General features: G+C 40.9%; 1 protein-coding gene across 7 annotated transcripts in view; it reads left to right on the plus strand.

Annotated features, from left to right (window-relative positions):
* The window catches only part of ubr4 (ubiquitin protein ligase E3 component n-recognin 4), a 49,095-nt gene extending 25,460 nt beyond the window's left edge, over positions 1-23,635 (plus strand). For 5 of the 7 annotated variants that reach the window (XM_086067369.1, XM_086067373.1, XM_086067370.1 and 2 more), the window contains 61 exons: positions 98-299; positions 769-932; positions 1,038-1,254; positions 1,399-1,615; positions 2,067-2,099; positions 2,304-2,367; positions 2,470-2,604; positions 3,525-3,699; positions 3,783-3,914; positions 4,005-4,126; positions 4,269-4,380; positions 4,470-4,600; positions 4,817-4,994; positions 5,096-5,200; positions 5,428-5,565; positions 5,853-6,021; positions 6,107-6,311; positions 6,385-6,498; positions 7,184-7,393; positions 7,470-7,619; positions 7,695-7,922; positions 8,033-8,111; positions 8,224-8,445; positions 8,543-8,711; positions 9,747-9,891; positions 10,114-10,199; positions 10,276-10,363; positions 10,466-10,659; positions 10,744-10,983; positions 11,092-11,230; positions 11,342-11,467; positions 11,552-11,680; positions 11,783-12,132; positions 12,261-12,351; positions 12,496-12,580; positions 12,735-12,862; positions 13,086-13,215; positions 13,308-13,468; positions 13,551-13,660; positions 13,836-13,977; positions 14,156-14,237; positions 14,320-14,493; positions 14,634-14,755; positions 14,864-15,061; positions 15,178-15,258; positions 15,358-15,445; positions 15,721-15,848; positions 16,172-16,279; positions 16,382-16,498; positions 17,098-17,288; positions 17,377-17,550; positions 17,644-17,743; positions 19,391-19,609; positions 19,702-19,815; positions 19,890-20,032; positions 20,129-20,254; positions 20,498-20,692; positions 21,128-21,352; positions 21,458-21,548; positions 21,851-22,013; positions 22,538-23,635. In XM_086067369.1, coding sequence (XP_085923495.1) covers positions 98-299; positions 769-932; positions 1,038-1,254; positions 1,399-1,615; positions 2,067-2,099; positions 2,304-2,367; positions 2,470-2,604; positions 3,525-3,699; positions 3,783-3,914; positions 4,005-4,126; positions 4,269-4,380; positions 4,470-4,600; positions 4,817-4,994; positions 5,096-5,200; positions 5,428-5,565; positions 5,853-6,021; positions 6,107-6,311; positions 6,385-6,498; positions 7,184-7,393; positions 7,470-7,619; positions 7,695-7,922; positions 8,033-8,111; positions 8,224-8,445; positions 8,543-8,711; positions 9,747-9,891; positions 10,114-10,199; positions 10,276-10,363; positions 10,466-10,659; positions 10,744-10,983; positions 11,092-11,230; positions 11,342-11,467; positions 11,552-11,680; positions 11,783-12,132; positions 12,261-12,351; positions 12,496-12,580; positions 12,735-12,862; positions 13,086-13,215; positions 13,308-13,468; positions 13,551-13,660; positions 13,836-13,977; positions 14,156-14,237; positions 14,320-14,493; positions 14,634-14,755; positions 14,864-15,061; positions 15,178-15,258; positions 15,358-15,445; positions 15,721-15,848; positions 16,172-16,279; positions 16,382-16,498; positions 17,098-17,288; positions 17,377-17,550; positions 17,644-17,743; positions 19,391-19,609; positions 19,702-19,815; positions 19,890-20,032; positions 20,129-20,254; positions 20,498-20,692; positions 21,128-21,352; positions 21,458-21,548; positions 21,851-22,013; positions 22,538-22,602 — 8,919 coding nt within the window. In that variant the 3' untranslated portion in view covers positions 22,603-23,635. The remainder of the gene's footprint in view (positions 1-97; positions 300-768; positions 933-1,037; positions 1,255-1,398; positions 1,616-2,066; positions 2,100-2,303; positions 2,368-2,469; positions 2,605-3,524; positions 3,700-3,782; positions 3,915-4,004; positions 4,127-4,268; positions 4,381-4,469; positions 4,601-4,816; positions 4,995-5,095; positions 5,201-5,427; positions 5,566-5,852; positions 6,022-6,106; positions 6,312-6,384; positions 6,499-7,183; positions 7,394-7,469; positions 7,620-7,694; positions 7,923-8,032; positions 8,112-8,223; positions 8,446-8,542; positions 8,712-9,746; positions 9,892-10,113; positions 10,200-10,275; positions 10,364-10,465; positions 10,660-10,743; positions 10,984-11,091; positions 11,231-11,341; positions 11,468-11,551; positions 11,681-11,782; positions 12,133-12,260; positions 12,352-12,495; positions 12,581-12,734; positions 12,863-13,085; positions 13,216-13,307; positions 13,469-13,550; positions 13,661-13,835; positions 13,978-14,155; positions 14,238-14,319; positions 14,494-14,633; positions 14,756-14,863; positions 15,062-15,177; positions 15,259-15,357; positions 15,446-15,720; positions 15,849-16,171; positions 16,280-16,381; positions 16,499-17,097; positions 17,289-17,376; positions 17,551-17,643; positions 17,744-19,390; positions 19,610-19,701; positions 19,816-19,889; positions 20,033-20,128; positions 20,255-20,497; positions 20,693-21,127; positions 21,353-21,457; positions 21,549-21,850; positions 22,014-22,537) is intronic. The other 2 variants (XM_086067371.1, XM_086067377.1) reach the window with 1 other exon arrangement.
* Positions 23,636-24,534: the final 899 nt, after the last annotated feature.

The following is a 24,534-nucleotide window of genomic DNA, read 5'->3' on the forward strand; positions in this document are numbered from 1 at the left end:
AATAGATTGATAGGTAGGTTTAAAAAAATAAAAATAAAACATGGGGGGGGGGGTGGTCTTGTTTTTCCTAATGCTTCTTTATTCTCTCTGCTTCTAGATTCAAGATATGGTAGCAATTAGACACACTGCCAGTAATGAGCAACAGCGCACGACCATGATTCTTTTATGCGAGGATGGAAGCCTGCGAATCTACATGGCCAATGTGGACAACACCTCATACTGGCTCCAGCCCTCTCTCCAACCCAGCTGTGGCATCAATATCATGAAGCCTGTTCGCAAGCGCAAAGCTGCTGCTACAGGTGAGTTAAGTATTTTATCAATACTAAAATAAAACATTCAAATTTAGATAATACATGCGTGCATAAGCAAACAACCAGAAAGCACACCTAAACTTGAGTAAATTGCCAGGAGATCTTCCTTATTTACTATTGTGACAGTTTTGTTTGGTGTAGTTTTTTTATACTGTAAAATAGTGCCTTAGCTCAATAAAGGTTGGGACACTGCTATACAGTCCAATGCATCCGAAATTACCACGTTCATATTGACATTATACCACTTTTTGACTATTCAATTTCGGAACATTTAGAGAGAGGGTGTATGGGCTTATAAATAAACACACATTATGCTTTATGCAGTTTCAGTTGATGTAATTTAGTCAATTAAGAGTAAGCCTTTTTGAGTTAAATGCTGTACATATTTCCCATCCTCAGGCATTCATAATACTGTATCTGTAAGAATTGAATCTACATGTTGCGTTTCTGTCTCTAGCAACCCGAACCTCCAGTCAGGTGACATTCCCAGTAGACTTTTTTGAACACAACCAGCAGCTGACCGAGGTGGAGTTTGGAGGCAATGACTTGCTGCAGGTCTACAACGGACAGCAGATTAAACACAGGCTCAACTCTACTGGGATGTATGTGGCTAATACAAAGGTAGGCTCAGTGAGTAAAATATACTGTTAGCTTTGATGTCATCTTTCTGTCATTCGGTAAATAATGAAGATGCAAATATTCCACAATTCTGTGCTTTGCATCAAGCCTGGGGGATTCACCGTGGAAGCAGTCAACAGCAACAGTTCAATGGTGATGACAGGCATGCGTGTGCAGGTTGGCACTCAGGCCATTGAGAGGGCTCCCTCCTATGCAGAGGTTTTTGGCCGCACCATGCAGATAAATCTAACAAGGGCACGCTGGTTCGACTTCCCCTTCACCAGAGAAGAGGCGCTCCAGGCTGACAAGAAACTGTCAATTTTCAGTAAGTGCATGACTTTGTGCTGTTTCACTTCTAACTTGCTTACGGTTTGAGAAATTTATTCCAGGGTCAATGGTTTTTTTTTTCATCTAAAGCTGTAACTGGTTTATGTGCAGATTTACATGCTGTTTTGATTTCCTTTGTCAGTTGGGGCATCGGTTGACCCGGCAGGAGTCACCATGTTGGATTCAATCAAGATCTATGGAAAAACTAAAGAACAGTTTGGTTGGCCTGAAGAACCACCAGAGGACTTCTCATCCACCTCTGTAAACAATGTCTGCAGTCCCAACCTTAACCAGAGCAACGGCACCTCTGATGGCGACGTCGTCACACCATCCACCACCAGTGGCACCGTGCTGGAGAGGTACGGCTTTCGTTTCATTTTATATTTACTGTGTGGTTTAGGCCTCCGTTATCTCTGTTTAATATTTCTGTTGTTCATCATACTGTGATATCTATACTTTGAATAAGCACAGCCCTATAACAGTGGCAGTATCCATTTTGTGTATTTTGTAATGACAAGTGTATTTGACTAAAGTTTTTTGCTTATATGGTATTAGTTTACCCAAAATATTAAGTTCAGATAATAGTTCTATACTGTGTATGTTTTCCATGAGTCTAATCTTAAAGCTTGCGCTGTATTTAATTATTGGTGGCGGGGTTGTTATTTGAGTAATTAGTGCATGGCTACAGCAGTCATCTTTCTTGCATGCCTCATTTGTTTTTAGCAGTCATTTATTTTCACTTATTTCTTTCTGTGATCCTCACACGTTTTTGTTCTTTTTTTCTTTTGCTCCCAAATATACAATAAAAAGTTGTGAAACTGAGTCCTTATCCACCTTGGACCGGTTAGTAACAGCTCTTTCTCTGCTCGTCTTGTTGTGTGTTTTTGTGCATGTGTGCCTGTTTGTGTGTCCATGCCTGAGACTAGGAAAATACCATGCACCATCTTTTTCTAAAAACATATTGCAGTGTGATATGCCTTTTACAGCTTAGAGTAGTTTGACTTTTTAAAACAGCAGTGGAGCTCACTTTTTTATTTTTAATTGTAGGCTTGTGGTCAGTGCTCTTGAAGCTTTGGAAAGCTGCTTTGCCGTTGGTTCCTCTAATGAAAAGGTACACCAATTAGGATTTGGAATGCCGTATTACCGTACTGAAACATTTGAATGAAACCTCGCCTGTCTTTGGGGTGCCTTAATAACCAATGACTTTATGCAGGAAAAGAACAAGGCTGCTGCACTGGAGCTGGCCACTCTACTCCTGTCAATGCCAACTCCAACAGGTGTGCAGCAGCAGACCAAGGGGCTTCTGGCCAGCTTGCACACCAGTCGTACTGCCTATCACAACCACAAGGTAAACCAAAACATTTATTGCATGATGGAAGGTGGCAGTAGCTAATCCGTAAGGATAAGCGGATGCAGCCACAGGTTCATGATTTAAGTCGCGTTGTGGACGTACTTTTATATTCTGGATAATATACGGTAATATAATATGCTTTGGAACTGAAACATGGCACCATTTTATTTTTTATTCATGCCATGGATCCCACAAGTTCACAAAAAACATATATTCAGAAACACAAAAAACAAACAGGCCCCCAAAAAACATCCGTAGACAACTTGACATCTTAACATTCACTTGAACATTGTCATTATCGTTGTCATCATCCTTTTTTTTTTTTTTTTTTTTCGTCATCATTGTCATAGTCCTCAACACAAAAACATGATGAAAGAACCAACATTTAAACATAAAACAATAAATACACAAAAAATAAATAAGCGAACATAACATAAAAGGGCACACATCTTAGCATTCCACACAAACATTCTCGTTGTCATCATTCTTAACATCATCATTATCATAATCATCAACCCAAAAACATGACAAAAGAAGCAACATTTTAGAAAAAAAGAATGAATATAAATCGGTCCATACCACAAAAAGTACCGTCTTCGGTACCCATCCCTACAGAGTATTATATTGTCTGTTTACATGTGTTGCTGCACCATTTGTTCAAATATCCGCTTTTTAAAGAGTTAAAACATTGTGACATTGATGCGGTTAGTCAGCCCGTTTATGGCATTTTACATTATATTTTTGCATTAACCTGACAGGCTTTCCTAAGGCCAAGTTTGGTGGGTTTTAAATGCACATGTAGTTCTCTTTTGTTTCGTTTTGTTTAATAGAAAACTTGATCTATGCTTCAGCACAGTGGTTGGGAAATGCTGACATACCGGTATGGAGTAAGCAATTAACTTCTATGTGCTCCCCAGGACCAGTCCTTGCTGAGTAATGCAGTGCAGTGTCTGAACAGCTGCAGTCGCGAGGGCAAGGAACTAGACCCAGATGTCTTCCAGAGGCTTGTGATCACTGCCCGCTCCATTGCAATCATGAGGCCCAATAATTTGGTGCATTTCACAGAATCCAAGTTACTTCAACCTGACTCTGGTGAGATGCTGTTAAATCGATGTTCCGCTTGCACAAGTATTTTATAGATATATGGAAGAATTGACTTGTCTTTTATTGGCCAGACATGACAGATGATGGGCAAAAACAAGTGGATGGCGAAAGCCATAATTTCATCACACAACTGATGAGTAACTTTTGGAAGCTACACTCCCTGAAACCTAAGAATGCCTTTCTTGCTCCTGCGTGCCTGCCTGGTAAGTGTGTCGTCTATCTGTGAGGGGCAGCAACTCGTAATTTTTAGAGCAACCCAACGTATGGTTGTTTATCTTCTTCTCCCTCCAAAGGACTCACTCACGTGGAGGCAACAGTAAATGCCCTGGTGGACATCATCCATGCATACTGCACCTGTGAGCTTGATTACATCAATGTGGCCTCCAAAATCTACATGCAAATGTTGCTCTGCCCTGTAAGTACATTAGCAAGTTATTAAATTGTTAGTATTTGTAATCTATATACAGTATATACTGAGTGCTGCATATTTGTCCCTAAAGGCTACAAGCAAGTTGAACCTTCCTTAATTGTACCTTTTTGATGGTTTCTCATTTCAGGACACAGCAGTGAGCTTTGCTTGTAAGCAGGCACTGATCAGAGTGCTTCGACCACGAAATAAGCGTCGCCATGTTACCATTCCATCTCCCCCACGCTCCAACACACCCACAGGTATGTTTTTACAAGCTTTATGCGATAATGCTTGCAATCACATTTCAGTTCCTTAAGACTTTCTGGCTGTTTTTTTTTTCTATTATCAGGGGACAAAGATGATGATGACGATGACGACGCGGAAGACAAAATGCAGTCATCGGTACTTACCGGTGAAGAGGAGGCTAGACCAGAGAGTCAAGAGCAGAATGAAGTGGATCATGGTGACTTTGAGATGGTGGTGAGAAAAAAAAGAAGTCATTATTTATTCTGGCGTTTGTATTTAACACAACTGACATCACAGTAGCCTTAAAAATCATTTACGAACATACAGTGACATTAAAATCGTTTGGTAACATTTTGTGTATATGGTGTAAAGTATATCGTCAGTCATTTGGCTCATAAAGAATGCAAATAGGAATATGTTTGGCTAACCATGGTTTTTTGCATTCATCAGTCAGAATCAATGGTTCTGGAGACGCCAGAAAATTTAAACAATGGAAATCCATCCCCCCTGGAAGCATTGCTTGCTGGAGCTGAGGGTTTCCCCCCCATGCTGGACATCCCTCCCGATGCTGATGATGAAACTATGGTAGAGCTAGCGATTGCTCTAAGCCTTCAGCAGGATCAACAAGGTCAAGAGAAAAAAAAGAACTTAGGAAGATTGATTTCAATTTGTTTGGTCAGTGATGTGCAAATGTAGATATTTATGGGCATTTTATATGTAATATTTTAGGGAGTAGTAGTAGTGCCCTTGGCCTTCAGAGCCTTGGCCTGTCTGGTCAAGCCCCTAGCTCCTCATCCCTGGACGCTGGCACGCTGTCAGACACCACTGCATCAGGTAATCGGACCGCTTTTTGTAGTATCTGCACATTTCAATTCATAGATTGGCAACTGCCCATTGGCTGTTGTCATTTAACACTAGTAGCCTCATTTTAAGAAAGCGTTTGGAGTTTTTGACCGGTAGATGCTTTGGATTGTTGTGATGTAAGGTATTAATTTAAGTCTTGTATCCTGGCCCAGATGACTGCATTTTATTTGCTGTTACAGCTATTGCTATAATTTCAGCCCCAGCATCTGATGACGAGGGCAGTACTGCTGCAACTGATGGCTCCACACTGCGGACCTCCCCAGCTGAGCATGGCGGCAGTGTGGGCTCAGAGAGTGGAGGTTCTGCTATTGATTCTGTTGCAGGAGAGCACAGTGGTGGGTGATTGAAAACAACACATGCGGAATTTATAAACCATACTTATAATCTATTTAATAATCTATCAAAATCTGATTGAAAACACATGCGGAATTGATAAACCATACTTATAATCTATCAAAATCTAAACTGTTAGTATTATCCATTTGCTTTTTTTACTTGGTCATCATCCCCTGACGTAAAAAAAAAAAAGAAGTAGAAAGTACACCTAGCTGTTTGTAAATGTAAAAAGTAATCAGAAAAGTAAATTCTCTAATAAGGTACATAACAATGCTTCTTTCCACAGTGTCAGGACGCAGCAGTGCATATGGAGATACAACGGTAGAAGGCCACCCTGCAGGTCCAGGCAGTGTGAGCTCCAGCACCGGCGCGATCAGCACCACCACAGCCCAGCAGGAAGGTGAAGGCTCAGAAGGAGAAGGAGAGACTGAGGGAGACATCCACAGAAGCAACAGGTCAGACCTGAAAATTCTGCTCTTAAGCTCTTTGTTGGTCAACTTGTCTGTGCTGGCAAAATTACATTTTTACTTTTGTGATTAGGCTTCATATGGTTCGCCTTATGTTACTGGAGCGCCTGATGCAGCACCTCTCTCAGCTCCACAACGTTGGTGGCGTTCAAGCCATACCTTACATGCAAGTTATCCTTATGCTGACCTCTGACCTTGATGGGGAGGATGAAAAAGATAAGGGTGCCTTGGATGATCTTCTTGCGCAGCTTATTGCAGAGCTCAGCATGCATAAGAAGGTGACCGCAGTGTATTCATTAGGAATTATCTTACATGTGATTTTGTTGCTCAACCTACCTCTTCTCTCTGTAGGATGTTTCAAAAAAGAATGATCGCTGCCCTATGAATGAAGTACACCTGGTCATCATGAGACTGCTCAGCGTCTTCATGTCTCGAACCAAATCTGGCTCCAAATCCTCCTCTGAGGTACATTATGGTAGAGAAGGGGTTCTTATAAAAAATATTGTGGACATTATAAAAATCTCAGCGCACACTGCTAAGAAAATGTCACAAAAATTCTATACTCACAAATTAGTGTGTGTGCGTAACATTTTTCTGTGGTATGAATGACAAACGGTAGACATGTTAAGAACTAATTGTCAAATTAAATGAAGTGTATCGGTATTTGGATAATTTCCCACAGCACACTAATGTTCCGCTGCTCGCTGGTTGAGAATTACTGTAACTACAGCACGTTCTGGACTATAAGCAGCACATTTTTTCACTTTCACTCGACCCTGCGGCTAATACAAAGGTGCGTCTTATCCATCAGATCACAAGAGGGCGCACTATAAAGGAAGCGCAAGTGCATGAGGTAGAGCAAAACAAACCAAGCGTGCCCAAATACAGTAGAAGAGACAGAATGAGAGCGAGACAATTTGCACCCTCATTATGGAAAAGAAAGTAGCGGGAACATTAAAACACCTGCGGCTTACAGTTGGGTGTGGCTTATATTTGTAGCAAAGTCTGAGTATTCCTTAGGTGCGCCGTATAATCCAGAAATTACTGTACTTCTTGAGTTTAAATGCATTATTTTTATTTTATTGCCCTACTTTATAAATTTTTGTTTTTATTAGTGGTTCATGCTGTGTGCTACTTTTGTCTCTTCCAGGCATCCTCACTGATTTCCAATGCTACGGCATCTGCCTTGCTTAGCCTGGGTGCCATTGACTATTGTCTCCATGTGCTCAAATCCCTTCTGGAGTTCTGGAAGAGCCAGCAGGGTGAAGAAGAACCTGTGACCACAAGCCAGCTCCTTCGCCCACACACATCTTCCTCTCCCCCAGACATGAGCCCCTTTTTCCTCCGCCAGTATGTCAAGGTATGTCATGAAATCAGGCCAGTCATGTGGACTAAAAGTGATAAGGAAATTAAAACTGAGTTGCTCCTGTCACTAGGGACATGCCGCAGATGTGTTTGAAGCCTATTCGCAACTGCTCACTGAAATGGTACTCAGACTGCCGTATCAGATCAAAAAGATAGCTGACACCAACCCACGTATCCCACCTCCTGTCTTTGACCATTCCTGGTTCTACTATCTGTCTGAAGTAAGATATTAGGATTTGGTGTGTGGCATTTTCTATTTATTTCATATAGTTTTAAAAAAAAATATTTCTTTCCAGTATCTGATGATCCAACAAACACCGTTTGTCAGGAGACAAGTTAGAAAACTGTTGCTGTTTATTTGCGGCTCCAAAGAAAAGTATCGTCAGTTGCGGGATCTGCACACTCTCGATTCTCACATGCGCAGCATCAAAAAGCTTTTAGAGGAACAGGGCATCTTCCTCCGGGCAGGCATTGTTACAGCATCATCTGGCTCAGCGCTGCAGTATGACACACTCATCAACCTGGTGAGTGTAATTTTGGTGGATGCAGAGTACTTTTTTTTTTTTTATTTATTTATGACATTCTGCAATATATTATTGTCACCTTCTGATTTTGGCTGTTTCTGTGAATGCAGATGGAGCACCTGAAAGCTTGTGCTGAAATTGCCACTCAGAGGACAATCAACTGGCAGAAGTTCTGTATGAAAGATGACTGTAAGTAGATTCTAATTCAAATTTTTATACTTGAAAGCATCATAACTTAAAATAGTGGCTGAATCATCATGTCTTTACTTTCTCATGTACTTTTTTCCCCCCTTCTCTCCAGCTGTGTTATACTTCCTGCTCCAGGTCAGCTTCCTGGTAGATGAGGGTGTTTCCCCAGTCCTTTTGCAATTGCTCTCATGTGCCCTGTGTGGCAGCAAGGTGCTGGCCAACTCCTCATTCTCAGGGGGTTCTAGCAGCGGACAGGGAGGAACTTCTCAGTCCTCTCAGAGCAAGTCCTCTAGTAAAAAGAGCAAAAAAGAGGATAAAGAGAAGGACAAAGATGGTGAGGCTATGACACAATCTTTATGTTGAGATTATGCCTACTTTAGTAGCAGATGAGCCTATTGAATGTGCCCCCCATCTCCCTGTCATGATCATAGGGGATGGAGTTGGCAGCCAGGAGGATCAGTTGTGCATGGCGCTGGTTAATCAACTAAACAAGTTTGCGGACAAGGAGACACTCATCCAGTTTTTGCGCTGCTTTCTGCTTGAGTCAAACTCATCAGCAGTGCGCTGGCAAGCTCACTGCTTGGCATTACATATCTACAGGTACTTTGAAATTCTTATTTTCACATTAGGCTCAGCTCAGCCCAACACTCATCTTTATTAAGATCATATTGAGACATAACAGGTCCAATGTATACTGTATTTTCACTACCATAAGACGCACCGTATTAAAAGGCGCAGTCTCAGTTATGGGTGTTTCTGTATTTAACACACACATAAAGCGCATCGCACTATTGGGCGCAGGCATGGTTAAACCTACACTAGATCAAAACATATAGTAGCATGCTTTCACTTACTAGCATATGTTTTTAAAAAGACAGTGGAGTAAAACTAAGTTTGGTTGTACTTGAAGTATTTAACAATGTAGTCACGTTACTCTTGATCAATCCTCATCCACAAATCCAAATCAAACAGCTGGGCAAGTTCTCCATCAAACAAGCCAGGTTCCCTCTCGTCATTGTAGTATTGTCAGTCTCGTTAGCGTGTGAGGCTCCTCATGAATGATGCCGGCTTTTGCGAAAGCTCGATTAGTGCAAGCAGACACGTTTAGCTCAAGCATGCATGCACAATTCATTCACAAATTGTGGCGTAACTCGCTCCGTCTAGCAGTTCCATAAAGCAAGAGGAATGAGCACCATGACGTCTTCCTGTATCTTATATACAGGAAACCCGGCCCTGGTTGAAGACTGGTAGGCATGAGAAAGAACCCAATAGACTCACATAATCTTTCATTGGAGTCTTTCAGGTTCTCATGCCTGCCAGTTTCACAACCAGGGCCGAATTACCTGTGTTTAAACAATATGTTGGCACTGCTCCCCTGTCTGTTGGCAGAAATGCTTCCACACAGTGAAACGGGGCGCTTACCGAAGTCGCACAACATCTACAGATTTTGGAACTCGGTGCACACAAAAGGCGCACCTCACTATTAGGCGAACCATCGGTTTTTGAGAAAATTTAAGACTAATAAGTGCGCCTTTTAGTCGTAAAAATACGGTACTAAATAGTAAATTGCTGCTTAAAGACCAAGTATGACTGAATATGATATCATAACCTCCCAATGTATGGATTTGTCACCAGGAACTCAAGTAAATCTCAACAGGAGTTGTTGCTGGAGCTCACATGGGCCATCTGGCCAGAGCTCCCAGCATATGGCCGCAAAGCTGCACAGTTTGTCGACCTTCTCGGATACTTCTCACTCAAGACCCCGCAAACCGAGAAAAAAGTAAATAACACAGACTTTGGAATTTATTTTCTGTTTCTTGTATAGTAAGGCAAGGGCATTAGTGGTAGTTCTGTAATGTCATTTGTGTGAAATAGATTTTTTTAAATGTACTTTCACGGTTGTTTGATTCCTTCCTGTTTGACAGAGTAAGCACTAACTGCACAGGATATTCCATCCATTGGTTATTCCTGCACATCATAGTTTTGTTTCGTCTTCTTTCAGCTGAAGGAGTATTCTCAGAAGGCTGTGGAAATCCTGCGAACGCAGAACCATATCCTGACGAATCACCCAAACTCCAACATCTACAAGTATGTTAGATTAGCCATGCTGTCTTGTAAAAAGAGTGTAGATTTGTTACACATTTATTTTTGCCTTCTCTTATAGCACTCTCTCAGGTCTGGTGGAGTTTGATGGCTTTTATCTGGAAAGTGACCCCTGCTTAGTGTGCAATAATCCAGAAGTTCCTTTTTCGGTATGTATAAGAATACTTTAGTCGATTTGGGTGGGGGGGGGGGGGCGGGGTGTCTGTAATCCTAAACATTTTTAAAAATATTATTTCCTATTTACCCTCAAGAATATCAAGCTGTCATCTATCAAAGTGGACACCCGCTACACCACCACACAACAAGTTGTCAAGCTTATTGGCAGCCATACCATTAGCAAAGTTACTGTGAAGATCGGTGACCTCAAACGCACCAAAATGGTCCGCACCATCAACCTTTACTACAACAACAGGACTGTGCAAGCTATTGTGGAGCTGAAGAACAAGTGTGTTTGATTTTTCCATTTGGTTGCTGTCCTACTGACCACTGGGTCATATTGCACAAATGAACTGTGCTTTGTCATTTTTAGGCCTGCTCGCTGGCATAAAGCCAAGAAAGTACAACTGACCCCCGGGCAAACGGAGGTGAAAATTGACCTGCCCTTACCCATTGTCGCATCCAACCTGATGATTGAGTTCTCTGACTTCTATGAGAACTACCAGGCCTCCACTGAGACGCTGCAGTGTCCACGCTGCAGCGCCTCTGTGCCTGCCAACCCTGGAGTGTGTGGCAACTGTGGTGAGAATGTCTACCAGTGCCACAAGTGCAGGTGAGTAGCACACTTCCCAGCCATTCTAAAAGTAATTACTAAACTACTAGAAACCAGTCCATTATATTTAAACATGATTCCATGTTTTATTTTTATTTTTTTAATCAGGTCTATCAACTACGATGAAAAGGACCCCTTCCTATGCAATGCCTGTGGTTTCTGCAAATATGCCAGATTTGACTTCATGCTTTATGCCAAACCTTGCTGTGCTGTGGATCCTATTGAGAATGAAGAAGACAGGAAAAAAGTAAGCAGTCACTTACTCATACTTCAAAACTTTGAGTATGTTTTGCAGAGAACTTTTTTTGTGCCTTTTAACCGTCTTTATATATTTTAAAATTTGTTTTCATCTTTGCAGGCTGTGACAAACATCAACACCCTTCTGGAAAAAGCTGATCGTGTCTACCACCAGCTGATGGGTCACCGGCCCCAGCTGGAGAGCCTTTTGTCTAAAGTCAATGAGGCAGCACCAGAAAAGCCACAGGTAAGGCTTGGACTGCTTTTGTCATGCGATGTTGCAGAATTTGATTGACACTGTTGATCTGATTTTCTCAAAAAAATATTGCAGGATGACACAGGAGCGGCTGCAGGTCTTGGTACATCTTCTGCCAATGTAAACCGATACATTCAGCAGCTGGCTCAGGAGTACAGTGGAGACTGCAAAACATCATTTGATGAACTCTCCAAAATCATACAGGTTAGAGACAAAGCACTTGTTGTGGCCTCCGAAAACACAGAAGCATTTTCATGAGTATCTCTTTGTTTACATAAAATACGGTGTTTGATTCATTTTCCACAGAAAGTGCTTGCGTCTCGCAAAGAACTTCTTGAGTATGATCTGCAGCAGCGCGAGGCTGCCACTAAGTCCTCCCGAAGCAGCAGCAGCCACCAGCCGACCTTCACGGCCAGCCAGTACCGCGCCCTCTCTGTGCTGGGCTGTGGCCACACCTCCTCCAACAAGTGTTACGGCTGCGCCTCAGCAGTCACAGGTCACTGTATCACACTACTGCGTGCACTGGCCACCAACCCAGCACTCCGGCAGATCCTTGTCCTCCAGGGCCTCATCCGAGAGCTTTTTGAGTACAACTTACGACGAGGTACTGCAGCCATGCGAGAAGAAGTACGCCAGCTCATCTGTTTACTTACCAGGTATAGCACACTAACTTTAACCTGCCTAATGCTTGTTTGATAAAATAGTATAAAGCATTTTGTTATTTGTCCATTCTGGAGCAGTTCTGCTTCTCAAGTGATCATTTCTTGTATACTATTGTTTTTAGAGATCATCCAGAAGCCACTCAGCAGATGAATGACCTCATCATTGCCAAGGTTTCGGCAGCCCTCAAAGGTCATTGGGCCAATCCCGACCTGGTATGTGTCTGTTCATCTCCTTGTTTAAAGCCATGAATCTATACTGTGCTTCTGTTTTATTGTGTCTTGAAGCAGTGACACATTTATCTCAGCATGAAAGCTACTGGGGCAATTCATTTGACAGGGGTGTGTTTTTTACAACAGGTTAGTAATCTGCAGTATGAAATGCTGCTGTTAACTGACTCGATTTCAAAAGAGGGAGGATGCTGGGAGTTACGGCTGCGTTGTGGTAAGTAGCTGAGTTACTTTGGAGCATCAACAAACAGATTTTACAGTGCCATTTATGCATTATTAGGTCAATGGCTCACCTACCTTGAAGTCTGAATTTCAATTATATTTATACTTCCATTTCTAGTCTAATCTGTCTAAATCTGTATTTACAGCCCTTAGTCTGTTCCTCATGTCAGTTAACATCAAGACGCCTGTCGTGGTGGAGAACATTACTCTCATGTGCCTAAAAATCCTGCAGAAGCTGATCAAACCCCCTGCTCCAACTAGCAAGAAGAACAAGGTGAATATTAAGTAATCATGCTGAGGCTTTGCATTTGCCTTAGGTTCAATTAAAATGTACTGATTAGGTGAGTGGGGAGGCAATTGGCTGAAATGCTCACCTGGAACCACTTTGCAAGATGTATCATTACAGTGAATTACACACAAAAAATCATGTAAAACTATGCCAACTCTATGCACATGTAGTTTTTGATCATACCTGACCACCTACCCATCTGTTAAAGGATGCTGCTACTGAATCCCTGACCACCGTTAGGCCCTACAGTAATGAAATTCATGCTCAGGCCCAAATGTGGCTCAAGAAGGACCCCAAAGCTTCATATGAAGCCTGGAAAAAGTGCCTCCCTGCAAGATGTAAGTGTTGTCCAGACAAGTAGAATACATGTCTATGTCGCTGAGTACTCACTTTTGTCTCCTATGTACCTGCCAATTTATGGGCATGACAGGCCACGAGATGGTAACAAAACCACAGGGGAAAGGTGAACTGCGAAAGCAGTATCTGCTGGAGAAGTATGTGTGGAAATGGAAGCAGTTTATGAGGTCCAGAAGAGGTGAAATCCTTTTCCCTCGTCTGCTCAGGCTTAGCCACAACAATTGGCTGCGGCAGGTAATTAATGATTTTTAATTAATTTTGTCAGAAATGCACTTGTATTAGAAATCCGTTGAAATAAGTATATTTCTTGCTGCAGGTCCTTTTCACACCTGCCACTCAAGCTGCAAGACAGGCAGCTTGCACAATTGTGGAGGCTCTCACGACAATCCCCAGCCGCAAACAACAAGTCTTGGGCCTGCTCACCAGGTAAGACTCATTTAAGAATTAAGGTAGCACATGGTGTTAAATTCTGGTCAGCGTATGTAAACAGACTATGTAATGGTAACCACGCTAACTGGGCTCCCACATTCCCAAGTCTTGCGAGTATGTAGCAAACAGGAAAGCCTTTTGTCAAGTGACAGTGTGTTTCATGTCTTATCAGTTATTTGGATGAGCTGAGTTTGGCTGGAGAGTGTGCAGCGGAGTACCTTGGTCTCTACCAAAAGCTCATCAAACCAACCCACTGGAAAGTTTACCTGGCTGCACGTGGAGTCCTTCCCTACATTGGCAATCTCATCACCAAGGTAAAGTATGATTTAGAAATGTTATATATACTGTATTCCCACAAATCAACAACATGCATTTCATCTATTTGAGCTCTACAAAGTGATGACAGGCTTAAACTGCTACTGATAGCCAGCTATCCAATAAATGTGTGTTGTGCAATTATTTCAATTTAACGTGTGCAATTGCCTCCCACAGGAAATAGCCAACCTGCTGGCATTGGAGGAGGCAACGCTGAGCACAGACTTGCAGCAAGGCTATGCCCTCAAGAGCTTTACTGGTATGGAGTCTTGAAGCAAATGATAGCAAAGATTTGAAGTGTTCTTTCTCACATTTGATAAAATTGTGTTGTGCCATGACAGGATTACTATCATCATTTGTGGAGGTGGAGTCCATTAAGCGTCATTTTAAGAGCCGACTGGTTGGCACAGTGCTGAATGGTTATCTGTGTCTGAGGAAGCTGGTGGTCCAGCGCACCAAACTAATCGATGAGACTCAGGACATGCTGCTAGAGATGCTCGAGGACATGACCACAGGTCAGCTGAAGTGAAATCTTAACTACGGCTTTAAAAAGCCTGTAGCAGCGTCTGGCAATGTTTGTCGTATCGTAGCAATATTGTTTTCCGCAGCTAATATAATGTACAATGATAGTCTGACCATCTTCCGCTGTTTGTAGGTACTGAGTCGGAAACGAAGGCTTTCATGGCAGTGTGCATAGAGACTGCGAAGAGATACAATTTGGATGACTACAGGACACCTGTGTTCATTTTTGAGAGACTGTGTAGCATCATTTATCCTGTAAGTTAGGTTTAGCTTTACACGTTACATAATTTTACATAATCATTACTTGACATTAACAACCAGTTTGAATCTTAGTCTTCTTTTCTATGCTTATTTTATTTTAAGGAGGAGAACGAGGTGACAGAGTTCTTTGTAACTCTGGAAAAAGATCCACAGCAGGAGGATTTCCTTCAAGGTCGCATGCCTGGAAATCCTTACAGTAGCAACGAGCCAGGTATCGGGCCCCTTATGAGGGACATTAAGAACAAGATCTGCCAAGACTGCGACCTGGTGGCACTCCTTGAAGATGATAGTGGCATGGAGGTAAAATTAACCTGTACTTTACTTGGATTGCCATTTCAATATGTCCTTCTCTTACTCTTCAATTATTGTCATCAAGCTAAGCCATTGCAAGAACACATTGTATGTATTTTCCTCAGCTTCTGGTGAACAACAAAATCATTAGCTTGGATCTGTCTGTCGCTGAAGTCTACAAGAAGGTCTGGTGCCCAACAAATGAGGTAAATTTCCAAGACGAAACCAATAATAATGACCGAGCCTTTCAAAGTATATCTGAAATAGATAAGTCATCAAGGTAACATTGCCCGCACTTTTTCTAGGGTGAGCCAATGAGAATCATTTATCGAATGAGAGGTCTGCTGGGAGATGCAACAGAAGAGTTCATCGAGTCGCTGGACTCGACCACAGGTTCTATTACTTGTCTTATATAATCTCCCACACTATTTAAACTTATCAAGTTTTCTGAGCTTTTTCTTGCATGTCTTTTATCAAATAATTGTATTCACACATGAACCACAAACCCATTTTTAGGGATTTTCATATCACAATCGAGTAAAAAATAATAATACATTTGGTCAAGTCATCTTTATTTATATAGCGCTTTCAAACAGCCGTAGCTGTAACAAAGCGCTTCACAGAAACATAAACATAACATCAAAACTTTTTTTTTTATTATCTTTCAGATGAGGAGGAGGATGATGAGGAGGTGTACAAGATGGCAGGAGTCATGGCACAGTGTGGCGGACTGGAGTGCATGCTCAATCGGCTGTCAGGAATCAAAGATTTTAAACAGGGACGTCATCTGCTCACGGTAAGCCAAATCCTGTGCTTCATCTGCAATGGGAAGACTGAACTATGCTGTAAAAATGATGGCTGGTGAGATTCCCTTTGAATAAGGAAGTAAACAAATGCATGCTTTTTCCTCAAATGAACGATTGAACAGGATGAGGTGTTAGGGTGTGCAAGAGTATATATTTGCAATGTACAATACCAACTTACAAGATGCAGGTTGTCGTAACTCAAGCAAGATGGCCTTTTTTGTTTGATGAAAAGTAGTAGCTTTGTAGTTGCGTGGATTCTGACGACAGTGACACTATACATTCCTAATTCAAAGCCGATCTGTATCTTTTTTAGGTTTTGCTGAAGTTGTTCAGTTATTGTGTCAAAGTGAAAATAAACCGACAACAGCTAGTCAAACCAGAGATGAACACACTCAACGTCATGCTCGGAACTCTCAACCTGGTAAGTGACTTTTGTTGTTATGGTTCCTGAAGAGTTTATTCTTGAATCAAGCTTGATCATACATACATTGAGGAACAACATTAATTTATTGTTCCCTTTTAGGCTTTAGTGGCAGAACAGGAAAGTAAGGACAGCGGTGGAGCCTCAATAGCAGAGCAAGTCCTGAGCATCATGGAGATCATTCTGGACGAAGCTAATGCAGAGATTTCGGAGGACAAGGTTTGTATCAAAGAAGAAACATGAACACTGAAGGAGCACAGACTGCCACCAAGGCCAAATAGGACTAAGACGCTGTGTCCAAATAAAAACAAAAACCCATATTGATGAAACCCTGTCCTTTTGGAGAAAAAAAAAAAAATTATATATATATATAAAATATATATATAAAATATATATATAAAATATATATATATATATATATAAAATATATATATATATATAAAATATATATATATATATATATAAAAAATATATATATATATATATAAAAAATATATATATATATATATAAAAAATATATATATATATATATAAAAAATATATATATATATATATAAAAAATATATATATATATATATATAAAAATATATATATATATATATATATAAAAATATATATATATATATATATATATATATATATATATATAAAATATATAAAATATATATATATATATATATATATAAAATATATATATATATATATAAATATATATATATATATATATATAAAATATATATATATAAATATATATATATATATATATAAAATATATATATATATATATAAAATCTGTATCATTGTTTTTTTTTCCCTAGGGTAACCTGTTGCTGACCGGCGACAAGGATCAGCTTGTCATGTTGCTGGACCAGATCAACACTCCGTTTGTGCGCTCCAATCCCAGCGTGCTGCAGGGTCTGCTTCGCATCATCCCATACTTGTCGTTTGGCGAACTGGAGAAGATGAGGATCTTGGTCGAGCGATTCAAGCCGTGTTGCAGCTTTGACAAGTGGGAATTCTCAAATGTCTTCACAATGTCTTGATGTAATGCTTGCCGTGTTTTTACACAGTACATTGAAACTTTTTTTTCCTCTCAGGTACGACGATGAACATAGTGCTGATGACAAAGTGTTTCTGGATTGCTTCTGTAAAATCGCTGCGGGAATAAAAAACAACAGTAATGGACATCAACTGAAAGATCTTATTCTGCAAAAAGGAATCACGCAAAATGCACTGGACTATATGAAGAAACATATCCCAAATGCCATAAAGTATGGGCTTTGTTATTCTTTACATGCCTTTGGTAAAAGCATAACAAATTGGCTCCACTTGCTGAAGTTTCATCTTTTTTTTTTTCTTCTAAGTCTGGATGCCGACATCTGGAAGAAGTTCCTCTCTCGACCAGCGCTACCCTTCATTCTAAGACTTCTACGCGGTTTGGCTACCCAGCATCCTCCCACACAGGTAGTAAATGTTTTAATGAAATGTATCATATTGCCAGTGGCAAGCGGTGACCTTTTAGAGTGGGTATGTGCGAGCGCGCCCGCAAGGGCCCGAGCGGAAAAGTTTTGCGGTATTTTAATATAAAATGTTGTTTAATTATTATTTTATACTGTGGTGACAGGTCTGAGAATTAGCCAGCCGGGCTCCTAATATGGGAAATTGAGGTAGCCCGACCCTTTGATAAGAAGTATGGTAAATTTTTCCAAGTCGTATTGTCACAAAACTGAAAATAATGCAGGGTTATACGTTAAGCCTTTTCAGATGGTGGCCATAAAACAAATTGTGGTGACCCTGCCAGAACCGGCACTGTCCCTGCATATCGCTGGCATGGTCCGATACCTCACATATCATCTGGCCATTTTAATATATATATATATATATATATATATATATATATATATATATATATATATATATATATATATATATATATATATATATATATATATATATATATATATAATTTTTTTTTTTTAATCTATACTATTAGTTGGTCACAATTGTGTTATTTTTGAGAAATTATTCACCAATAAGATAACTATAATAAGTAATAAAAGAAAACAATGATTCCTGTAGTCATAATAAAAGATAGGTGAAAATTTGTGTTAAGTGTTGATTTCATCACATTTATTTATGAAATGTGTAAGGCCATTTGTATTTCCAGCTCTGTGCTCAGACTATATGGACAGCCTGTAGAATACACAATAATAATTATTATTATTATTTTAAACTAAATACATTAATAAACTGAAAGAAAAATATCTAGTGCCCATAAAAAGTCCCATTCAAACTGTGGTTGTACTGTATAAGCTTTTTCAAATAATGTGCAAGGAATTAAATTACATTCAATACAACAGTATGTTTATATGTATGTATGTGTTCAAGTATGTTTAGGAGTACAGTAGCTCACATGTATCTAGAGTTCATCACAGCCTGTGGTGTCGCAGTTTGAACACCAAGTGGCGCACTGGGTGCCACCCACGTAATGACGTACTTAACTGAAACAGCTGAAGAAGAAAGTCATGGCTGAAGATTGATGAATGGATTTTAGCATCGTGATTAAATATTAATAGAAGACTGATTGCTGAGAATACTGCACAGATAATCGAACCCAATGTCCGCTACAAGCACAGACAGTGCCCCCTCCCAATTTAAGACTATTTGCGGCGATCAAAGGCTTTTATCTGCCGTAAATGGATCGCGATGAAGTTACATGCTATGCTAACGGCCACAGTGGGCGCAAGTGGACTCGTTGCACAATCGAATGGGAAAAGTGAAAGTATGGAAGAGGTCTTGCGATTAGGGATGCTCCGATCCACTTTTTTCATTGCCGGTTCGATACCGATACCTTGGGTTCAGTATCTGCCGATACCGATCCGAGCCATACTAAATTGTCTTTGCACTAGTCCCCCCAATAATATTCAACATATTTCCACAAAAAAACTCACATGATTTTATTGAAGGGCTTGGACATGCACTGCATTAATAGCGTATTATGACCGCTCACCACTGCATATTGCACTATACTATTTAATATCAAAGTCCGGATTAATACCATCATCTTTACAAATGGGTGGAAGAAAAGCATTTGACCTTTGTTCTGTGCAGGTGCTGATAGGCACTGATTCAATTACCAGCCTGCACAAGCTGGAGCAGGTTTCCAGCGATGAAGGTATTGGTACGCTTGCAGAGAACCTTCTGGAAGCACTGAGGGAGCACAGTGACGTCAATCTGAAGATAGAAGCGGCGCGTAGGGAGACCAGAGCTGAGAAGAAGCGAATGGCCATGGCTATGAGACAAAAGGCTCTGGGAACACTTGGCATGACGGTACACTCTCTTTTCACACCACTTTGTTTTGTTTTTATTTTGGTCACCAACAATTTGAAAAGTAACATGGTGTGTGTGCAATTGCCTTTCAGACCAATGAGAAGGGTCAGGTGGTGACCAAGACTTCACTGTTGAAACAAATGGAGGAGCTCATAGAGGAGCCAGGCTTGACTTGTTGTATCTGTAGAGAAGGTTACAAATTTCAGGTACAACAAGGCACATATCATTAGTGGTGTTTTAGTGAGGCACAGCCACTTAACAGGTATGCTTTTGATTCCAGCCCACCAAGGTCCTGGGTATTTACACTTTCACAAAGCGGGTGTCGTTAGAGGAATTTGAGAATAAGCCTCGCAAGCAGCAGGGCTACAGCACTGTGTCGCACTTTAACATTGTCCACTACGACTGCCATCTGGCAGCTGTCAGGTATTAATGTCTCTGCTTTTTAAGAAGACATCAACCACTGTTTAATATATATATATATATTTTTTTAAATTCCTATTTCTTTTACAACTACTGCAGGTTGGCCCGTGGACGAGAAGAGTGGGAAAGCGCCGCTCTTCAGAATGCTAACACTAAGTGCAATGGACTGCTTCCTGTTTGGGGGCCGCATGTGCCAGAATCGGCGTTTGCTACATGCTTAGCACGGTAAAAACATGCAACAACATACAATATCCTCCCTAGATGGGTATAATTCTAATCCCTGAAGAGAAAGCAACTGGGAGAAGAATCTGCCTTCTCTCCTGTAATTAGTCCCAAATTATTTTTCTTCTTATGAGCTACTGCCGCCCCAAAAAAATAAAGAATAAAGGAAGGAAGAAAAATGATAAAAATGTGCTGTACAGCATTGAAGGCTATTTTTATGTACTCCTGTTTTTCTGTGCCACACAGACACAACACATATCTGCAAGAGTGCACAGGCCAGCGTGAGCCCACCTACCAACTCAACATCCATGACACCAAACTGTTGTTCCTTCGCTTTGCTACCGAACAATCCTTCAGCGTGGACACAGGAGGAGGCGGACGAGAGAGCAACATACATCTCATCCCCTACATCATCCACACTGTGCTCTATGTGCTCAACACGTATGTTCGAAACTTTACCCTCCAGAATGTCCCAAATAGACAATAATAGGCTGTCATAACTCACGAAATTGCAGTCTTGCATTTTACAGTCAGTGACCGAAGATGAGAAAATTATTTATAAATACATTTTAGAATATCCAATAAAATGCTGGAGGGGCTTAACTGGGGCTACACAGATTTCTGATTTTAGCGCTATCCCTGCACAACAATAATGTTAATGAGCACAAAAATTGCTCCCACAACAAATTGGCAAGTTTGTGAATGCTGAAAAGTATTAGCCCAAATAATAGTCTGAACTAGAGTCCATCTATTCAGTACCTCTAGTCTACACATTTCAAATCATCCTCTCTAAGACCGCAGAACTGATAGTGTATGCAAGAAACTTGAAACCAAAGACTCATACGCTGTATTGGTATTCCTTTACAACCTTTCCAGGACACGGGCTACTTCCCGGGAGGAAAAGAACCTGCAGAGCTTCGAGGAGCAGCCGTGTGAGAAGTGGGTGGAGAGCTCGTACGAAGTAGAAGGGCCGCACTACTACACCATCCTGGCCATGCACATTATGCCGCCCGAACGCTGGAGGACCTCGCGGATCTACTTCCTCCGGAGACTCCTGGTTAACGCACACACCCGCAAGGTGTCGGCGAGCAGCGTCAACAAGTAAGAGTGTGAACGCCTTTGAGTGGCAGTTTTCTTTTTTTGGAAGCACATGAGAGTTGAAATGAGCCCCTCCTCATCTTTGCTGTCCTTCTTTCACTTCCTCAGACTGACGGACAAAGCACCAAAGGAATATGCAATCTATCGCTCGCCCCTTCTCTTCTGGGGCCTGGTGGACCTTGTCTATGACATGTTCAGGGTAACGTATGAAAAATTTAAGTGGTGCTTTGACTTCCGAGTTTAGTTTGTTCCATGACCATGCTTGTAATTCACATCATGCATTTTTCAAATCAACTTTCTCATTGAAGTGTGACAATGTTCACTTTATACACGCACTGCTGATTAGCTCAAATGTTTTGACCAAGCGACAAGAAGCTTGCTAGTTGGGCCACTTTTAAGTCAAGGTACCACTTGTATTTTTGCTTATTGGCCACCGTGATCCCGCTGATGTTTCTCAAACATCAAGCACGCTGACCTTTTCTCGGCCTTTTGCCTCCACAGAAAGTTCCCACCAGCAACACGGAGGGTGGCTGGTCCTTCTCACTAGCCGAATACGTGCGTCACAACGACATGCCCATCTACGAGGCCTCAGAGCGCGTGCTTAGGGCCTTCCAGGATGAACTCATGCCCGCTGAATCCTTGGCAGAGTTCTTTGACGTTGTAGGTCAGTATTACACACTGACGACCGAGAGATGTGCAGTAATTAAAAGGTAGAAGGACATTTTCTGCATGTCCTAGGCAAACCAAATGAACAAGGACCAAAAAAATGTATCCAAAATCCCAACAAAATATTCAATATGCTTATATGTAACATTAACATGAACATCATCCACATCAACTTGTGATTCTTCAGCAAGAATCGTCATTGATTCTAAAAGTGTAGTGGTACATCGGCTCACCCTAGTGGTATGCCAAGGAACTGCATAGTGTTACTGTTCATTTTCGTTCATCTTATGTGTAATTCATACTGTGTAATGTTCCATTACTCGGAAATAAAACCTCAGCCTAATTTTCCATGAAGACTTAAAACTACTGCGTTAGTGTATTTTAAATTTGTGTCATTAAGTTGGTACTTGGTGTAAAAAAACAAAACTGTTAACCAGTTGTCTTAAAACATAACAAATCATGTTCTTCCTTATCAAAAAGATGAGCAAAAATGCACAAACATCCTATGTTTACATGTTTCAGGTCTTCTCGCCGAAATCCCAGATCCAGACCTCTTCCTGCAGGATTTGTTGAACTCTTTGCCCTGATGGGGGTAGTATCATCCCACCCGCACAGCAATTCCCACTCCAAACCGCATCACAACTACATTTGGGACAGCCACCAAATAAACACTTTTCCTCTTTGTGCACACAGTGTATACGCCATGCTTCGTCCTCAAACTCTCCCACCGACCCCCTAATGACATCTTTAATTGAACCTTAAACAGAATATATGTGTAATCTTCTAATACACCATGACATGTTGAGCACACAACTAATTCCACACAAAGCAAACACAGATGACGATGCGCTGCGGTGGTCGGTGGTTGGAGATCAGTCCCACGATTTGACATTCGATTTTATCTTGTTTTGCTTTTGTTTCCTATTTAAGGTTTTGGTCAGCGTGTTTTAAAATGGCCGAAAACGCCTCACGTGCTTGTGATCTAACTTGTCCTCCTTTGGTCGTCGTGTATGGTTCTAACTGGAATTTGAGTGAAAGACGCCATTTTTGTTAAGTGTGTATGAGCAAGGTTTGTTTTATGAATTTAGCAAGCAACAGCAAGAAGGAAAAAAAAAAAAAAGAAGGAAAGTATTGATGAGTACGTTTTATTTTCATCCTTGACACTATGCCTTGGTTACCTTAACCTTTTGTCAAGAGTTCATCTGTTGCAGTGATATTTTAGATCTCCTGTTGCAATACATAATGAAGCAGATGTACGTTATATCCCGAAAAACACTTACCGGTATTTTTGTTTTCTCTTAAAGGGTTTTGCATTGGATACTGTTTTTTTTTTTGTGTGTTTTTTTAAACGAGTGCTCCAATTAAATTTCCCCCCTGCCCCCCTAACAACAAAAATCAAGGAAAGAGGTGGCAATACAGCTGCTGTTTCTGGCCAGCAAGGTGCAACTGAGTTTTAAAGTCACCAACCTTGAGCAAAAGTAGTAGTGTTTGCCAGCCGAATGCATGGTGTGGACTTGACTCACTTTATTGTTCATTCGCCCGCTGCTACAATTGTTCAAATGTTGCTGAATGTCTGCTTTTTGAATTAGCCCTATGATTAATAAAGTTGATATATGGTTATGATGACTTGTTTGGAATGATTTGAAAATATTTTTTGTCGCAAAACGATATAGCCAGCAGGATGTGCACTGACACAATTGTAGCCAGTGCACTTGTCGCCTTGAGGCCTCAAATGTGTTAACCTTGGGACACCTTTGGGGCAGAAAAAAAATAAATAAAAAATGTACATGCACACAAGATTAAATGCATGCTCGTGAGAAGACCCACCACCTGTGTAATTTGTGTACTTTTAACTCAAAAACAGACCAATATCAAATTGTTATAAAATAAAATTATGTTCAGTCATTACAGAAAAGGGCACTTGGATGTATCCATCAGTTCAATAACCTTTCAGTGGGATTTTAATGCTAGATCCAATGATCACATCTTTCTGTCATAATTGCAAATGTTTCTGTATAGGTTTCCTTTCAATAGTGCCAAAAAATATTCATCACCCAGAATGTTTGATGTTGTATGATCCTTTCATACAGATTTCCATAGTCAGAGACTTTCTGTCTTGATCTTGGGGACAGAGGTAGCAATTTTTCTTTTCAGCAGGCTGCCCCCTATGTATCTCCTCATGAGGTTTCAGATAGCCAAGTGTGCGAAGAGCAGCTTTAGAGTGTTTGCATATTATTCCTAGCTTTTGGACTCCCCTGGTTTATTCTTCAACCAGGCCTATTCCGATCTCCACAAGGAATTGCCTTCTCCTGAATGCACAGCGCCGTACTTGCCAGTCTGCAAAGTTTGCAAACCTGTTTTGTGACCTGATTGTCACCATGGATGAACCACATAAATGACATAATTTCCTTGGTTGACCTCCCTAACTGCATCAGGCTGCTTGCCAAGACATTCTAAGGGGGTTCATAGGTCAATTATAGTTTCAAAGTCGATTTTGAAAATTGGGGTCCATTGGACCC

Source organism: Leptonotus elevatus, chromosome 2 (assembly GCF_054856555.1).
Source record: "Leptonotus elevatus isolate MCC_2025b chromosome 2, RoL_Lele_1.0, whole genome shotgun sequence".
NCBI lineage: Eukaryota > Metazoa > Chordata > Actinopteri > Syngnathiformes > Syngnathidae > Leptonotus > Leptonotus elevatus.